At 41.0% G+C, this 19,068-nt stretch overlaps 1 protein-coding gene across 5 annotated transcripts in view; it reads left to right on the top strand.

Moving 5' to 3' along the window:
- LOC130283871 (uncharacterized) overlaps positions 1 to 19,068 on the top strand; it is a 417,906-nt gene that overhangs the window by 291,589 nt on the left and 107,249 nt on the right. For all 5 annotated transcript variants that reach the window (XM_056533499.1, XM_056533498.1, XM_056533496.1 and 2 more), the window contains 4 exons: positions 5,796 to 5,933; positions 6,663 to 6,825; positions 7,045 to 7,166; positions 11,884 to 12,024. In XM_056533499.1, coding sequence (XP_056389474.1) covers positions 5,796 to 5,933; positions 6,663 to 6,825; positions 7,045 to 7,166; positions 11,884 to 12,024 — 564 coding nt within the window. The remainder of the gene's footprint in view (positions 1 to 5,795; positions 5,934 to 6,662; positions 6,826 to 7,044; positions 7,167 to 11,883; positions 12,025 to 19,068) is intronic.

The following is a 19,068-nucleotide window of genomic DNA, read 5'->3' as shown; positions in this document are numbered from 1 at the left end:
CAAATGGATCTGGATAGGTTGGAGGTTTGGGCTGGGAAGTGGAAGATGAGATTCAACATTGATAAATGTAAGGTAATGCACATGGGGGAAAAAAATCCGGGCTGGGATTATGTATTAAATGGGAGAACACTTGGGACGACTGACATGGAAAAGGATTTAGGAGTCTTAGTTAACAGTAAATTTAGCTGTAGTGACCAGTGTGCGGCAGCTGCAGCCAAGGCAAATAAAATCATGGGGTGCATCAATAGGGGCATAGATGCCCACGACAAGGAAATAATTCTACCTCTGTACAAATCACTAGTCAGACCACACAGAGAATACTGTGTACAGTACTGGGCACCAGTGTACAAGAAAGATATAGTGGAGCTGGAGAGGGTTCAAAGACGGGCAACCAGAGTAATACGTGGAATGGGAGGACTACAATACCCAGAAAGATTATCAGAATTAGGGTTATTTAGTTTAGAAAAAAGAAGGCTTAGGGGAGACCTAATAACTATGTATAAATATATCAGGGGACCGTACAGAGATCTCCTCCATGATCTATTTATACCCAGGACTGTATCAATAACAAGGGGGCATCCTCTATGTCTAGAGGAAAGAAGGTTTCTACACCAGCAGAGCAGTGAGACTGTGGAATTCTCTCCCGGAGGAGGTAGTCATGGGGAACTCTGTAATAGAATTCAAAAAGGGTCTGGATGCATTTTTGGAAAGTAATAACATTGCTGGTTATGTATACTAGATTTATAGGGACAGAACGTTGATCCAGGGATTTATTCTGATGCCATATTTGGAGTCGGGAAGGAATTTTTACCTCTAGTATGAGGGTTTTTTGCCTTCCTCTGGATAAACTCCACTCAATAGGGACTTATTAGGGTTATAGGTTGAACTTGATGGACTCTGGTCTTTTTTCAACCTTATGAACTATGTTACTATGTTACTCCTTCCACATATGTAAATATATAAGTTCTAATACTGTGCAACAAAGTCACCCCTGTGTCATCATGACACACCTAAGGGGATGCATAAAGTCCTGTATACTGCAGGGGAACTCAAACACTTGAAATATTATACATATTGAAGTGTTCAGACAACACCTGATATAAAATTAAAAAGTGTTTTTATTGAAAAGACAATTTTTTTATTGTCTTTTCAATAAAAATACTTTTTAGTTTTATATCAGGTGTTGTCTGAACACTTCAATATGTATAATATCCCTCCACATATGTAACACAAAAAGCAAAAATTGGTCAGCATATCCAACACAACTATTATATATATCAAGTACACATGCCCAGAAATTGTAGGCTTAGTGCTAGCCCAAGAGAGGCAAATATATAGTGTAGGGTCCGTCCCAAATGAGGTCACCTTATCATGGTGGGATGGTACACACTATTTGGCCAAATGGTAAGCCAAGATCCTCGTTTTTTCTCTATATCAGTATTGCAATGAAAAAGTGTTATATTACACATTTATCTTAGCGCTAGCATTGTGCTGCTTTAATTCTTTTGGTTTTACTTGTAGTTTAGCCGCAGCAGCTGGCACCTGTGTACTTGATATACAGTGGGGCAAAAAAAAAACTATTTAGTCAGCCACCAATTGTGCAAGTTCTCCCTCTTAAAAAGATGAGAGAGGCCTGTAGTTTTCATCATAGGTATACCTCAACTATGAGAGACATAATGAGAAAAAAAATCAATAAAATCACATTGTATGATTTTTAAAGAATTTACTTGAAAATTATGGTGGAAAATAAGTATTTGATCACCTACAAACAAGCAAGATTTCTGGCTCCCACAGACCTGTAACTTCTTCTTTACGAGTCTCCTCTGTCCTCCACTCCTTACCTGCATTAATGGCACCTGTTTGAACTTGTTATCAGTATAAAAGACACCTGTCCACAACCTCAAACTGTCACACTCCAAACTCCACTATGGCCAAGACCAAAGAGCTGTCAAAGGACACCAGAAACAAAATTGTAGACCTGTACTAGGCTGGGAAGACCAAATCTCCAATAGGCAAGAAGCTTGGTATGAAGAAATCAACTGTGGGAGCAATTATTAGAAAATGAAAGACATACAAGACCTCTGATAATCTCCCTCAATCTGGGGCTCCATGCAAGATCTCACCCTGTGGTGTCAAAATGATCAAAAGAACGGTGAGCAAAAATCCCAGAACCACACGGGGGGACCTATTGAATGACCTGCAGAGGGCTGGGACCAAAGTAACAAAGGCCACAATCAGTAAAACACTACGCCGCCAGGAACTCAAATCATGCAGTGCCAGACGTGTCCCCCTGCTTAAGCCAGTACATGTCGGGCCTGTCTGAAGTTTTCTAGAGAGCATTTGTATGATCCAGAAGAGGATTGGGAGAATTTCATATGGTCAGATGAAAACAAAGTAGAACTTTTTGGTAAAAACTCAACTCATCGTGTTTGGAGGAGAAAGAATGCTGAGTTGCATCCAAAGAACACCATACCTACTGTGAAGCATGGGGGTGGAAACATCATGCTTTGGGGCTGTTTTTCTGCTAATCGACCAGGATGACTGATCCGTATAAAGGAAAGAATGAATGGGGCCATGTATAGTGAGATTTTGAGTGAAAACCTCCTTCCATCAGCAAGGGCATTGAAGATAAAACGTGGCTGGGTCGTTTAGCATGACAATGATCCCAAACACACCGCCCGGGCAATGAAGGAGTGGCTTAGTAAGAAGCATTTCAAGGTCCTGGAGTGGCCTAGCCAGTCTCCAGATCTCAACCCCATAGAAAACCTTTGGAGGGAGTTGAAAGTCTGTGTTGCCCAGCAACAGCACCAAATCATCACTGCTCTTGAGGAGATCTGCATGTAGGTATGAGTCAAAATACTGTACCAGCAACAGTGTGGGAAGACTTACAGAAAACGTTTCACCTCATTGCCAACAAAGGGTATATAACAAAGTATTGAGATGAACTGTTGTTATTGACCAAATACTTATTCTCCACCATAATTTGCAAATAAATTCTTTAAAAATCATGTGATGTGATTGTATGGAATTTTTTTTCTCATTATGTCTCTCATAGTTGAGGTATACCTATGATGATTACAGGCCTCTTTCATCTTTTTAAGTGGGAGAACTTGCACAATTGGTGGCTGACTAAATACTTTTTTGCCCCACTGTGTATAATAGTTGTGTAGGATGTGCTGACCAATTTTTTGCTTTTTATGCAACTTTTTACAATGGCCCTTCAGAGTTATTCAACACTGAGTGACACGGTGGCTCAGCCAGGGAGGTGGTGTGGGTGCTGGTACAGGTGTTCATGCCTCCCATGCTGGCGCAGGTATTCATGCCTCCCAGAGGTGGGTTACTTAAATTTCAATATTTTTTTCAGTCCTTACCCATGTTAGTGGTTTATCCCTGCACTTGCATTTATTGTTCTTTACCTACCAGTGACCTGTTCTGCTATACCTGACTTCTGCTTGTGACTTGACTACCCTTTGCCTAGCAATTATGTGCTTTCCTGCCGCCTTGGATTCTGATTTCTGGAGGTCCTTGTTTAACTGTATGATTGATTGGTACTTTGTTGAATTAGTACTATTTTGCCTGATTGTTATTGACTTGGACTGACTATGCCCCTGCATTTTTTCCAACGAAGGAAGTAGGTAGAGACAGCGATTCGGGCTGCACTGTTCCTTACCTGGACGTCCCACCATGTCTTTAATAGTGATGAGCGGCAGGGTCCATATTCAAATTTGTGATATTTCACGAATATATGGACGAATATTTGTTCTATGTTCGCGAAATTCGCATATTCGCTATGTTCATTTTCTTTTTTTTTTTCAATGCGAAAATTTGCATGTAATTCACATAGTACGCATGTGTTATTATACATTTCACCTAAAAGAAGGGAGAGATCAGTGTCCTCTGACTGGAAGTGCTGATATTCGTGAATATTTACATATTCGTGAATATTTGCATATTCGCATATTCACGAATATTTGCATATTCACATATTCAAATAAATGAATATTCATCATTACGAATATATCACTATATTCTAAATATTCGTGAAACCGCGAAGTGCCGATATTCGTGGTAAAAATTAGCATTTTGAATATAAACGCTCAACAGTAGTCTTTAAATAATATTTGTATAACACATTCTGATATTATAACATGACAATTATGCAGAGAAAAATGGTGTACAGAGGAACATGTTGTAGAGGCGGCAATTGGATAGCTTTACTTTAAGCGGTACCAGTTTGACTGTGAATATAGCAGCCACTGCAGGGCTGTAGTGCAGCCACTTTGGAGAGATTCTCTCCCTAAATTAATTAAATTTATTATTAGGTCACCTGGTTACCAGTTTTAACCTTCATTATTGGGATTAATATTTTAACAGCACACAGTAAAAGTTACGTTTTAGGGGTTGTTCAATAGGGGTTTATACCCCGGGCTAAGGCCCAGGGGTTTGGTAATAAGTATTTGTAATATACACTTGTTAAAAATGTGTATATTTTTGGGTGAAAAAAGGCTGTTCTTGCAGCTATTGTCTGTGTGTCTCTTTGAGGAGACCAAATACAGGAAGTGAAGGCAGGAAAAGCAAGGCTCTGTGTAGGCTCCTGAATTCTCAATCATCCTGCTGTGTGAGCTGGGGGCATGTCATAGAGTTTCACTGAACAAAGTCCTGCTTGTCCTCAGTGTACAGAGCCCTGCTTGTCCTCAGTATACAGAGCACTGCTTGCCCTCAGTGTACAGAGCCCTGCTTGTCCTCAGTGTACAGAGCCCTGCTTGTCCTCAGTGTACAGAGCACTGCTTGTCCTCAGTGTACAGAGCCCTGCTTGTCCTCAGTATAAAGAGCCCTGCTTGTCCTCAGTGCACAGAGCCCTGCTTGTCCTCAGTGCACAGGGCCCTGCTTGTCCTCAGTGCACAGGGCCCTGCTTGTCCTCAGTATACAGAGCCCTACTTGTCCACACTTCCTTTATTTGGTCTCCTCACACATGCAATAGCTGCAAGGACAAAAAATATACACATTTTTTTTACCAATTTATATTACAAATATACATTTAATGTTATTTTCTACATTATATAAAAAGTTTAATATTTTATGTACAATTTGCACACAAAGTCTAACTGTGAATGCCTGAAACCAGACCATTACTGAACTCTCCTTGCTGTGCTGTGTATAGTAGGCAGCCAGGACTATGTTTGCCATTAGCTTCCAATGGGCCTGTGTCTAGGGCAGCATTATTGTGGAGGCAGCATGTCAGTTAATAAAAAATAATAATTAGTATTTTTGATGTAGCTGCTCTAGTAATTCTGTGGCCTAGAGTAATTTAAAAAAAAATTCTCCCTTTGGTTTAATCCAAATGATTCAGAAGTGCTATGCATATAACCTGCAGATTTGCAGCATCAGGTCGTGGATTTGTGATAGATTTACATTCTGTGCATATGCAAGTCTATCCAAGTCCACCAGTTTTTGCTACATTTTGGACATAAACATTTTTGAAGCTTATGAAATCACCCGAGTAGGGTGTATTTAGTCCAGGGAAGCACAAGCCATAAATACAGTCCTGTAGAATGTGCTCATTTGGTCACTCTCCATTTTGGTTGAATAGATGTCTCTATGTTGGTGTGGGTCACAGCAGTCAAACAATAGCAGACCAGTATTATCATCTGTTGTATTGTTGATGAAGTAACGTAGGCAATATATGGATAAATAAAGATCATTGTAGACGTTCCCACTGGATTTTTGCTATTGTGTATTTTATCAAAAATATATCTTTCTATTGATTAAAATCATTACCTAAATGTATTTTGTAGGTCATGTACTCTACTAATGAAGCAGAAGGAAAGCTGTATGTCAAGATGGAAGAAAAAGAATTGAATTTCTCATCAAAGATACTTTTTACTGAAAACACATGTTTAAACATTCTATATCTCAAGCATTCCCTAGCACAGGTTAGTTATAGTAATCTGATAATCCTGCATCTGGGCAAGTAATGGTATATATTCAATACTTTATTGTCAAAAAGGACAGATGTGTTCTAGGAGTGATACTTTTATTGTCTAACCAGGAAATATTTACAAATATATTTGCAAGGTTTTGGTGCCCAGAGGCCCCTTCATCAGACAAATGATTGACTAAAAAAGAAGCATAACAAGTAAATGTACACCATTAAAGGGGTATTCCAGGCAAAAATATTTAATTTTAAGGTGTCTGATCGTGGGGGTCCCGCTGCTGAGACCCCCCACAATCTGCCTGCAGCATCCGCATTCTATGCGGGTACTGAATCTTCAGTTTCAGAAACCTACAGGTTTCCGGGACTGGGGCCGTGATGTCATGCCACGCCCCCTCCATTCGTGTCTATGGGAGGGGGCCTGATGGCGGGGGTCTCAGCAGCGCCCCCCCCCCCCCCCCCCCCCCGCGATCAGACATCTTATCTCCTATAAAATGTTTTTGCCTGGAATACCCCTTTAAGATAAGCCAAAACAATATAACTGAAGTTTTTTTTATATTGGGAGAATTCCTTTAAGGAAGGATTTTTCTTTCCTCTGCTCCAAAAATATGCCAAGTAACAGCGAGTTGTAGGGCAAACTAAAGGGACTATAGACATAAATAAACATTTTAATAAAAAATATTTTATGAGCAAATTGTAATTGTGTAATAAAATGTTCTTACTTTTCCAGTTGAAGAACCTTCCAGCACTAATAGAAGTGAGGACGTTTACTGAAAAAAAACACAGAAAAGTTGCTTTTGAACATAAAACCCTTTGGGGCAGAAAAGAATTGGAACTGGCCACATCCTACACTGGACAGTTTCCAAAGTTATCTGGAGGTCATGAGATAACAGGTAAGCTAATAATTACAATACAGAAAATAACAGGTTTTATTGCAATGCATAAATAAGAATAATCCATTTTGGAAAAATATTTGCAATATTTAAAATATTTTAACTATTTATAATATTTTAACTATTTAAAATAGTATTTAGTTTGCATTCCAAATCTGGAGCTTAGAAAGCAAAAAAATTAAGTATTGATGAGTGATAACACCTATTCTTCTTCTGCAGGTGAATTTTCTCAGTCTTTTGTCCCAGTAGCTCTGCGTCACGCTAATGTCAGTATTAATATAGAACATTCAGAGCACAACCATCAAGATCATATTGCTTTTGGTTGGAACATTAAAAATCAGGTACTATTGTTTGTATATAGGAGAGAGCAACACTCCTAATGCAATTTTGTGCTAAGCAGAGTATATTGCAGTATTTAGACATGTCAATTCAACAAAACAGCATGCTGGAAATATTGGCTGTGTGGCTCGTTTATCAAGCTTCGGGGGGGTGCTCACATTTAATAAAGGCACAGTTCACATTGAAATTACCGTATTTTTCGCCGTATAAGACGCACTCTTTCTTCCCCAAAACTGGGTGGAAAAAGTCAGTGCGTCTTAAACGGCGACTACACCCCTATGGCGGCGGTCCCTGCGGCCATCAACGGCCGGGACCCGCGGCTAATACAGGACACCACCGATCGCGGTGATGCCCTGTATTAACCCTTCAGACGCGGCGATCAAAGCTGACCACCGCGTCTGAAGGGAAAGTGACACTAACCCGGCTGTTCAGTCGGGCTGTTCGGGACCGCCGCGATTTCACCGCCGGGTTAGTGCTTACAGGACACCGGGAGGGACCTTACCTGCCTCCTCGGTGTCTTCTCCGTTCAGGGATCCCCTGTATGGCCGGCGCTCTCCTTCCTCATCGTCGCGTACGTCCGTCGGCGTGCGTAACAACGTGATGGCGGTCGACGGAGAGCGAGGATACCCGGCCGGCAGCAGAGACGTTCCGGAGCGACGGGGACACGGCGACAGCGATGGAGCGACATTCAGGGCAGCGGTGGCGGGTCCAGAGCGGCGGGGACACGTAAGTATTACCTCCTATGCAGTGGTCTTCAATTTGCAGACCTCCAGATGTTGCAAAACTACAACTCCCAGCATGCCCGGACAGCCGTTGGCTCTCCGGGCATGCTGGGAGTTGTAGTTTTGCAACATCTGGAGGTCCGCAGGTTGAAGACCACTATTGGGTTCAAAATCTTTATTTTTTTAGATTTTGCACCTATAAATTGGGTGCGTCTTATACGCCGGTACGTCCTATAGGGCGAAAAATACGGTAATTCCAACAAGAAATTCGAAAAATAATGGAGCACTCACCCCAGTCTGAAAGCTTCAAAAGATGTCTTTATTCCGTAAAGGATATCACAAGACACGACAAGGAGCAGGGTGTACAGGTGCGGACATGAGGCAGGGGTGGACGGAAAAACGGAGGAGCAGTCCGATTGTCTGTCCACCCCTGCCTCATGTCCGCACCTGTACACCCTGCTCCTTGTCGTGTCTTGTGATGTCCATTACGAAATAAACACATCTTTTGAGGTTTTCAGACTGGGGTGAGTGCTCCATTATTTTTTGAATTTCTTGTTGGAATTGACTCCTAATGCAATGTTGATATATGTTGATTATAAAGTGACTTTATTCGTCTAGATAATTACACAAGTTACGAAATGTTCTGCTACATTATAAACCATCAATACTGTTTCTTTGAGGCCTATAAAATTTTCACAACTATTCAAGACTATTTTACGGTTTACATAGAAAATTAATTTACATAGAAAGTAAAGCAATTTTGTAGGTACAGTGACATATCTTACTGATGCTGAGCTGTGGCCTGTATTTTGGTGCAGAGCTGTCATTTATTTTGCTGGTTGCCACTGGAAACAGACAACAAGCTTGTTGACAAAACCCTCTGACTGCTTAGGCTAAGTTCACACAGCCAGTGTGCTCCCACCTGTTCAACGCTTTTTTTTTGCACCGAATGGAACCTGAACAGGTCGGAGCACAACTGACACTGTCGAGTCCTGAATGGGTGCCCCGTATTTTACAATAGTTGAGTGGAGAAAAAAATAGGACATGCACTATTTATTTATTTATTTTTTTACTGCTCAACTCTCGTCCTTCCGATAGACTGATCGATGGATCTTCCTTTACTGGAGCACAATGGCCATGTGAGCAAACCCTTAGAAGAATATTTAGATCACTGTACAGTACTTGCTATAACTATGAAAAGTGTGAAACAAGGAATATTGGAAGATTTCCCATTTGCACATTTTTTTGGGATTTCACAATGATGCATTCTAAGATCATTTTGTGTTAATAACGATAAAATAAATAAGACAAATGAAAAAAAATCACTAAAACATGCAAGAGAAGGCAGAATAACAACAGTATGTTATACAGCACTGCATGGAGAATCATATCAGCTTATGGCTCCATAGTACATAGCTGCTAAGATCTGAGTGTGCTTTTTAATGGTAAAAAGTCCACTTAAAGGGGTACTCCAGTGGAAAACTTTTTTTTTTAAATGAACTGGTGCCAGAAAGTTAAACAGATTTGTAAATGACTTCTATTAAAAAATCTTAATCCTTTTAGTACTTTTTAGCAGCTGTATTCTACAGAGAAAATTCTTTACTTTCTTTATTCTTTACAGAGTAGCATAGGTTTGCTATGGGGATTTTCTCCTGCTCTGGACAGTTCCTGATATGCGCATCAGGTGTCAGCAGAGAGCACTGTGGACAACACAAAAAAAGAAATAAAAAAAATAAAGATTTTCTTCTGTAGCAAACAGCTGCTAAAAAGTACAGAAAGGATTAAGATTTGTAAATTACCTATAATATTAATATAAGTAATTTACAAATCAGTTTAACTTTCTGGCACCAAAAGTTTTCCACCGGAGTACCCCTTTAAGTGACTGTGCTAAATGGTTTGTGACCCTTATTTTAAAACTTGCAATGGAAAGCAGTTTAGAATTATAAAGTTGTTTACACTTGATCAACATTACATCCCCAGATAATAATTTAGCATTTCTTCATTGACCTTTCTTTGGGACAAATAAAGAGAGTATGTGCCAGTTGGCTTGTATGGACTATCACATATTGCTGGCCGCAAATGTGTTCTCTGGACCGCTTTGTGTGAGAAAGTCCACTTCTCATTAAGCAGAATGCTAAATTGAGTAAAGAGCATAAACATGCTACAAAAACAAATTTTTGCTATTGCACTACTTATGGTAAATAAAAAGTACTTTTTTTAAAATGAAGTTTTCTATGTTTTATTTGTGTTTAAAAAAAAACTGTCATTGGGTGTCTCCCTACTTGTCCAGAGCACATTTCCCCCCAACTTTTGCACAGACTTTGGACTCCTGCTAGTCTGGCAGAAGTCCAAAAGCAGGAAATGCAGTCTGGAGTGCTAAGGGGGGGGGGGGGTAAGGAGTAGTCCAGTGTAGAACTACGTAGAGTAAGGATAGGGGATAAGTTTCAGATCGTGGGGGTCCGATGGCTGGGGCCCCCCATGACCTCCCGTATGGGGCTCCTGCTCGCTTGCCAGAGAGCACGTGCCAACCACCGGACGAATCGGCGGCCGACAAGCCCCTCAATACAGCGCTATGGTAGAGCTGGAGATTGCCGAAGGTAGCTCTCCAGCCCTGCCATATTGTTGTATTGAGCGGGCGTGTCGGCTGCCGCTTTGTGCGGAGTTGACACGTGCTCTCTGGTCAGCGAGTCGGGGCCCTGTACGGGAGATCGCGGAGGTCCCAGCGGTCTGACCACCTGCGATCTGAAACTTATCTTCTATACTTAGTTCTACACTGGACTACTCCTTTAAGGTGTGAGATTAACATATATAAAGCACAGAGGAGGAGACTTATCAAGCTGTCCCATAGACCGTAGCAACCAATCAAAGCTTAACTTTTAGTTCTTATATTGCTCTGATTGGTTCTATGGGCAACAAAGAGAATATTATTATAAGGGTAAGTTCACATGGCACAATTTTTAAGGGAAATACCAGTGAAATATTCCACTTGGAAATTCTACTGCAGCAGAGTACCTCAATCGGATTCTGCTGCATCTTTAGCGGAATTTCTATGGCAGATGTTTTTGATGCGTAAATCGTAGTTACGTTGTCCCCAGAAAGAATAGACATTTTTATTCTTTCTGCGTATTTCATTTGGAAGTGCATTGCTGTCTATGAGATGGCGCATTTCCCAGGCGAACATTTTCCAGGCGGAAATTGTGCACATTTTTGGACATGTGAACATGGCCTAAGACAGCTTGATAAATCTCCCCCAGTGTGTCCAGCAGTACAAAGACTAGAACAAAACCATGTCCAGATTGGAAAGACTACATAAGGGCGTGTTCACATCTTGAATGTAGTCACTAGTTGACTATGATCGGGTCTGTGCCTGTCTGTGCAAAGATAACATTGCAGTGGATTTGAGCACTAATCCAGACGTGAACGCAGGCATAAAAGGTCACAGTGTGGATGCCTTGTAAACTCTTTTACAGGGTCAGAAAATAGAAATGGTTGTTTGAATGATGATCCATCCATCAACATCTGTTGCATTAAAGGAGTAGTCTAGTCAAAAGTATCTTCAGACAGTTGTGCCCGGGCTGCAAAAAAAAAAAAAAGAAAACAAACTTGAACTCGCCTTCCTCCGTTCCCCCATAGCACCGCTACAGCTGTTTGGTTCTCCGGTTCGGTCTTCTCCCTTTTTTCTTGTGTACGGATCGTCATACTGCACTCAGCCTATCACCAGCCGCAGCAATGTCCCGCCTCGGCCGGGGATAGGCTGAGCGCAGTGTGACAATTCGTGCACACGGAAGAAGACTGGACCGGAGGGCTGAACAGCTGTAGCACAACGGACTGAAGATACTTTTTACTAGACTACTCCCTTAAAACTGGACTGTGATGCCCCACATGATTTGCTTAATCCATAGAGTGAGGTCCCATTAAACTGGACATGGTACAACTAAATCAGACACTCTGAACTAGACTGCAAGAAATGTAATGACCTCTATATTTTCTCCTGAAGGTCAACCTCTCCTCTTCTCTGAAGATCGGGAGGGAACGTCTGTACTACAAGGCAATCTTCTTACATCCTTTTAATTTTGCTGTAAAAGAAATAGCACTGGGTTCTATGTCGGAATGGAAAAACACCCAATATCATCAAAAGGTAAATACACACGTATAGAAAAAACATATATTTATGTCAAGTAGAATTCAAAGTAGAGGATGTTCTTTAACTATAGTTTCCTTTTCGACAATATACACATATATATATATATATATATATATATATATATATATATATATATATATATTATCTCAGGAGAAAAGGGGACCTTAAAACTTCACTTTTATTACTTTTCATTAAAATGTAACATTTAGCATTTGTCATAAAATATTGAAGACCACCTTATGTTGCCTGCTGTGTTGTTGAGCTCCGGTGTTGTTTTCATAACCTGCTACTTGTGTATCAACATCAGTGTTCTTTATTAGTGTTGAGCGGCATAGGCCATCTTCGAATTCGCAATATTTTGCGAATATATGGACGAATATTCGTCATACATTCGCTAAATTCGCATATTCGTAATATTCGCGTTGTATTTTCGCATATGCGAATATTTGCAAATGCGAAAATTAACATATAAAATTAGCATATGCGAAAATTCGCACGCCAGTCTCACACAGTAGTATTAGAGCCTTCTTTACACCACACAAGCTGGAAGCAGAGAGGGATGATCACTGTGATGTGTACTGTGAAAATAAAAAAAAGAGAATATTCGTATTTACGAATATATAGTGCTATATTCGCAAATAAAATTCGCATTGCGAATATTCGTGAGCAACACTATTCTTTATATCACAATGCCTTTTATTAGTCTTGCGTGCATATAGTGGATATAAAGTGCTTGTGCTAGGCAGAGGTTTGATCAGTGCTCTATTTTCATTGACAGAGGTGCATGTAAACAGTGCTGTCACCAATATATTGCAGCTGAATCAAAGTCTATTTAACAGTGCATATAGACAACATTGCCATGATTACTGCACATAGTCCCATCGATTACACTTATTCAATTTCAGCAGCAATTTCATGTAAACAGCTTCTGTACAATATTTCACATAGTCCCGTTCTATTGCACTTTTTCCCCCTTTCAAGTATTTATCTTATTGCACTTAATAGTATGTTGCACAATTCTCCACATAGATTCTGAACACACCCAGTGAGCAGTTTTATGTCTCGTAGTGCTCTTAGTATATTATTGCACAATGTCCATTTAGCTTTTCCTTGTAAACGGCATGGTTGATCTCATCCTTCGTTAGGGTATATTCACATACAAATAAAATGGGTCCTACGTGTTTCCTCCATCAGGATTCTTCAGGGATCTTGTAATCATCTGTGCATTTGTGCAACACTGATGGCGGCCGTACTGTTTTAGCGTCTTGGCATGTTTTTATATTGATAATCCCGCCCTCCTATGACCTCATCAGACCTGGTGGATCCAATCAACTTATGACATGTAGGGAGAAGCCTCCGTGGCGACGTATTTGATTGCAGCTTTACATCCAGGTAGGTGGAGGGAAGTAGTTTGTTGATTTCCACTCAGGTGTTCTCCTCAAGCCTCGTTCTGAGCTCTGCTTAAGGTAGATTCTATTGACGGCTTTGCGTTCCACTTAGATACATCTTCTTGAGTTAACTCCTAACATTCTGGAGCAATGTTAGTTGCGCTTCTGCTATTGGCTATCCAGGTCATGTCTTTTTTATTCTATATTTTTTATATACGTGGTGTGATAATTTGAGCAGTAATCTTTTATTGTTCTTGACATATGTTAGACAAGATCTACAGTCAGTAGTCCCTACTCTATGAAACTGGCATAAGATATGAAGTCATTTATGTCTTCTGGTTTCACCGTCTCCAATTTTAAGGTTAAGAACACTTCCCTTTGGAGTAGCATTTTGTCCCTGTTCCCACCTCTTTTTGGGGGTGGCACCACTTTAATGACCTGTGCTTGGAGGCTTTGGACATCACTTTCATGATAACTGGCAAAGTTTATGTCCACTGGTGTGTCCCTGTGTGATGCCGCCTATGTGCTCTTGCAGGCATTTACTAAATGACCTGAGGGTCTTGCCCACATAGTTGCGGGGACACGAACAGGTTAGTAAATATATGACTCCTTTTGTCTCGCAGTTCGCGAAATGATACATTTCATACTGGTTCTTCGTTAGGGCACTTCTAGATGTTTTTCCTTTTTTCCCAGGCACACCGTGCATTTGCTTCACGGAAACATCCCCTTGGGTCTTTCTGTGAGCCATCCTTCCTTTTTCTCCAGTTCAAAACTACTTTTAATCAGTTTATCATGGAGATTTCCCCCCCGTCTATAAGCAATTTGGGGTTCATCAGGTATAATTTGTAACAATGCAGTATCCATTTTTAAAAAGTCCTAGTACTTCCGGAAAATTTGTTTTATCTTCGACACAAGTAACTTTGATCTCTGCAACCCCAGAGCCCTTGTTTGGATACCCCCTTTTTTTTATTTTGGTACGTAATTCACTGGCTTTTATTTGGGACTTCTCAATTGTTGAGCAGTTCCTACGTGTGCGTAGATATTGGCCTGTAGGTATTCCCTGCTTCAAAGGGCATGGGTGGCAGCTCTCCCACTCAAGCAGGGAATTGGTTGCAGTCTCTTTATGATGTAATGAGGTCTGTACACTCCTGTCCTCAGTGATCCATATTTCAAGATCCAGGAATACTATTATAATATATATAATATTATTATCTTTAACAACCAATACTTTACCTGATTTTGAGCTTACAATAACAACACATATTCTGTTTGTGGCCAGGTTACAGATAGCAAAGAGATGGAAATCGAATGCAATACCCACTATCCCTGAGTTAATAACCATAGTACATAGGAACTATAAGATGGGAGGCCTAGTTGCGCAAAAACTGCTGGCCATTAGCCCATATGAATCAAGATGGAGGCTTTGGAAGGAGTTTATGAGGAATGAATAGGCTCTGTTCCAAGTAGTCTTTTTATATTCCTGTGCACTGTAGGTTTCATTGAAATGGATAATGAGCTATGTGGTATCCTCTGGTGTATGTATGTGTATGTATAACTGGAATAGATTGGAGTAAATGGTTTGTGTGTTTCTACTTTCTTTTCTTCTTTACTATTTATGTATTTGTATTTGTGTATTTATGTATTTGTTGTATGTATTATTTAAATAATAAAGAGAATTGTGCAAAAAAAAAAAAAAAAAAAAAGATCCAGGAATACCAATTTTTCCGAGCTTATGGTACTGGTGAATCTTAGTACTAAATTATTGTGGTTCAGGACATCCACAAATTTGTTGAACTCCTCCATAGTAGACATCCAGACTAAAAGCATGTCGTCTGTGAATCTCAGCCACATAGGTATGTGGATGGTCCATGATGACATACTCTCACCAAATACCACTTTGTCCTCCCACCAGCTAAGTGGGGGTGCAGGGGCTCCCCATCGCTGTACCTCGGCTTTGGTGGAAGAACTCCCCATCTCAAATCGGAAATAGTTCTTAGTGAGAACAAAGGACAGGAGTTTAAGCACAAATTCATTATGCTGATTGTACTGTGTACCTCTCATGTATAAGAAGTGTTGCCCTGCCTCTAGCCCCTTCTCATGGGGGATGGAGGAGTACAACACCTCCACGTCTAGTGAGGCCAGCATCCCTCCCTCCTCAAGCCTGAGGTCCTCTAATCTTGTGAGGACATTTGTGGTTTCACGGACGTATGAGGTGAGTGTAAGAGGGGACCTTCAGGTCATTGAGAAATTCCTGCAAGAGGACATAGGCGACATCACACATGCGAGGGACACACCAGTGGGCATACACTTTGCCAATTAACATGAAAGTAACAGGTCAATAAAGTGGTGCCACCTCCAAAAAGAGGAGGGGACTGGGAAAAAATGCTACTGCAAAGGGAAGTGTGCTTGACCTTTAAATTGGAGACGGTGAAACCAGGAGGCTTAAATGACTTCATATCTTATGCCAGTTTCATAGAGTAGGGACTACTGACTGTAGATCTAAATCATGATGTATAACATATGTCAAGAACAATAACAGATTACTGCTCAAATTATCACACCACGTATATAAATAATATAAAATAAAAAAGACATGACCTGGATAGCCAATAGACTGCAGAAGCGCAACTAACATTGCTCCGGAATGTTAGGAGTTAACTCAAGAAGATGTATCTAAGTGGAACGCAAAGCCGTCAATAGTATCTACCTTAAGCGGAGCTCAGAACGAGGCTTGAGGAGAACACCTGAGTGGAAATCAACAAATCACCTCCCTCCATCTACCTGGATGTAAAGCTGCAATCAAATACGTCGCCACGGAGGCTTCTCCCTACATGTCATAAGTTGGTTGGATCCACCAGGTCTGATGAGGTCATAGGAGGGCGGGATTATCAATATAAAAGCACGCCAAGATGCTAAAACAGTACGGCCACCATCAGTGTGGCACAGATGCACAGATGATTACAAGATCCCTAAAGAATCCTGATGGAGGAAACACGTAGGACCCATTTTATTTGTATGTGAATATACCCTAACGAAGAATGAGACCAACCATGCCATTTACAAGGAAAAGCTAAGTGGATATTGTGCAATAATATACTAAGAGCACTACGAGACATAAAACTGCTCACTGGGTGTGTTCAGAATCTATGTGGAGAACTGTGCAACATACTAAGTGCAATAAGATAAATACTTGAAAGGGGGGAAAAGTGCAATAGAACGGGACTATGTGAAATATTGTGCAGAAGCTGTTTACATGAAATTGCTGCTGAAATTGAATAAGTGTAATCGATGGGACTATGTGCAGTAATCATGGCAATGTTGTCTATATGCACTGTTGAATAGACTTTGATTCAGCTGCAATATATTGGTGACAGCACTGTTTACATGCACCTCTGTCAATGAAAATAGAGCACTGATCAAACCTCTGCCTAGCACAAGCACTTTATATCCACTATATGCACGCAAGACTAATAAAAGGCATTGTGATATAAAGAACTGCATATGGAGTTGAGTTGAGTGGCAAACCGCACTATGTGCACTGAGGTTGTTTGATGTGGACATTGAGGCATTTTAATGTGCAAGATCCTATATAAGAATTAATGCCACTGCATATGGCCTTTGAGTTGATTTGCAATCCGCAATAAGTGCACTGAAGTCAGCTGATGCGGCACATTGAGGCAAGCTGATGTGCAGGATTCTATATATACAATATTATGCACATATGATACTAGAGAGAATAAATGTGGACTATGCCTTAAGGAGACTATCTTTTGGAGGCGACTAAAAATACTGATCATCCACATGGATATGACAAGACTGTGTGAATTATACATACCTGTGTGAACTACGACATAAATACCGGAGTACCTTTTCCATCACAGGACTATTAACATGTATGCTCTGCCTAAACATGTACTAAATTACTGCCTTTGCTGTAATATGCACTTTATATCAGCACAAGTATTTGTGGCCGAATTGTTTATATGCACACAATTTTTCTATACTATTTTTCATATATTTTTTCACATTACTATCTTTTAAACGGATAAGTTTTACAGTATTAATCTCACAATTCGTCAGTGCTATATATATAGATATACTAGCTGAGTTCCCGGCGTTGCCCGGTTTTTCCTTCCTAATCCTTGTTGGGAGGAAAATCAACAGAAGAGGAAGCTTTTGACTTCATATCCCAACCCCATATCCCATCCCGACCTCCTTTCCCGTCCTCCTATCCCACCCTCCTATCCCACCCTCCTATCCCGACCTCCTATCCCGTCCTCCTATCCTGTCCTCCTATCTCGACCTCCTATCCGGTCCTCCTATCCCTTCCTCCTATCCTGTCCTCCTATCCCATCCTCCTATCCCGTCCTCCGATCCCGTCCTCCTATCCCTTCCTCCTATCCCGAGCTCCTATCCCGACCTCCTATCTCGACCTCCTATCCCATCCTCCTATCTCCACCTCCTATCCCCACCTCCTATCCCCACCTCATATCCCGTCCTCCTATCCCCACCTCCTATCCCGACCTCCTATCCCGACCTTCTATCCTGTCCTCCTATCCCGTCCTCCTATCCCGTCCTCCTAACTCGACCTCCTATCCCATCCTCCTATCCCATCCTCGTATCCTGACCTCCTATCCCATCCTCCTATCCCGTCCTCTTATCCCGACATCCTATCCCGTCCTCCTATCCCATCCTTCTATCCCGTCCTCCTATCTCGACCTCCTATCCCATCCTCATATCCCGTCATCATAACTCGACCTCCTATCCCAACCTCCTATCCCGTATTCCTCCTATCCCGACCTCATATCCCATCCTCCTATTCCGTCCTCCTATCTCGACCTCCTATACCGTCCTCCTATCCCGACAGCCTATCTCGACCTCCTATCCCATCCTCAAATCCCGTCCTCATATCCCGACCTCCTATCCCGACCCGTAAAATGTGCACCAGGTATTGAAATATCTCCAGCCGTACAGAAGTTATACATACATACGGCTGGAGATATACATGAGAACATATATTTCCAATTGATTTTCATGGGACTTTAAACAAAGACCCCGACCCTTACAAATGGGGGTGGTTAAGGGTTAAATGAACTGTCCTATATTTTAAGTGGACATATAAGTAACATGTGACCAAGTATTATCGAAATATCTCCAGCCGTTTGGAAGTTATGCAGTAACATATATTTCCCATAGAGTTGTATGGGACTTTAAACATAAACCCCGCCCCTGGCAAATGTGGGTGAGTAAGGGTTAAATCACCTATCCTATGTTTGTTATTGACATATAAGTAACATGTGTGCCAAGTTTCATGTTAATATCTTTAGCCGTTTTAAAGTTTTTGTGGAACATACATTCACGCACACACACACACGTTGTGGGAGATTTATCAAAGCCTGTGCAGAGAAAGAGTGGTGCAGTTGCCCATAGCAACCAATCAGATCGCTTCTTTCATTTTTAAAGAGGCCTGTGAAATATGAAAGAAGTGATCTGATTGGTTGCTATGGGCAACTGCACAACTTTTCCTCTACACAGGCTTTGATAAATCTCCCCCATTGAGTTTTATATATATAGATGGAGTGAGATACATATGGACATAATTACTGTGGGATACAGAGATCAGTGCAATATAAATAAATAAATATATATA

Source organism: Hyla sarda, chromosome 8 (genome assembly GCF_029499605.1).
Source record: "Hyla sarda isolate aHylSar1 chromosome 8, aHylSar1.hap1, whole genome shotgun sequence".
Taxonomy (NCBI): domain Eukaryota; kingdom Metazoa; phylum Chordata; class Amphibia; order Anura; family Hylidae; genus Hyla; species Hyla sarda.
This window is presented reverse-complemented; position numbering and strand designations above follow the sequence as displayed.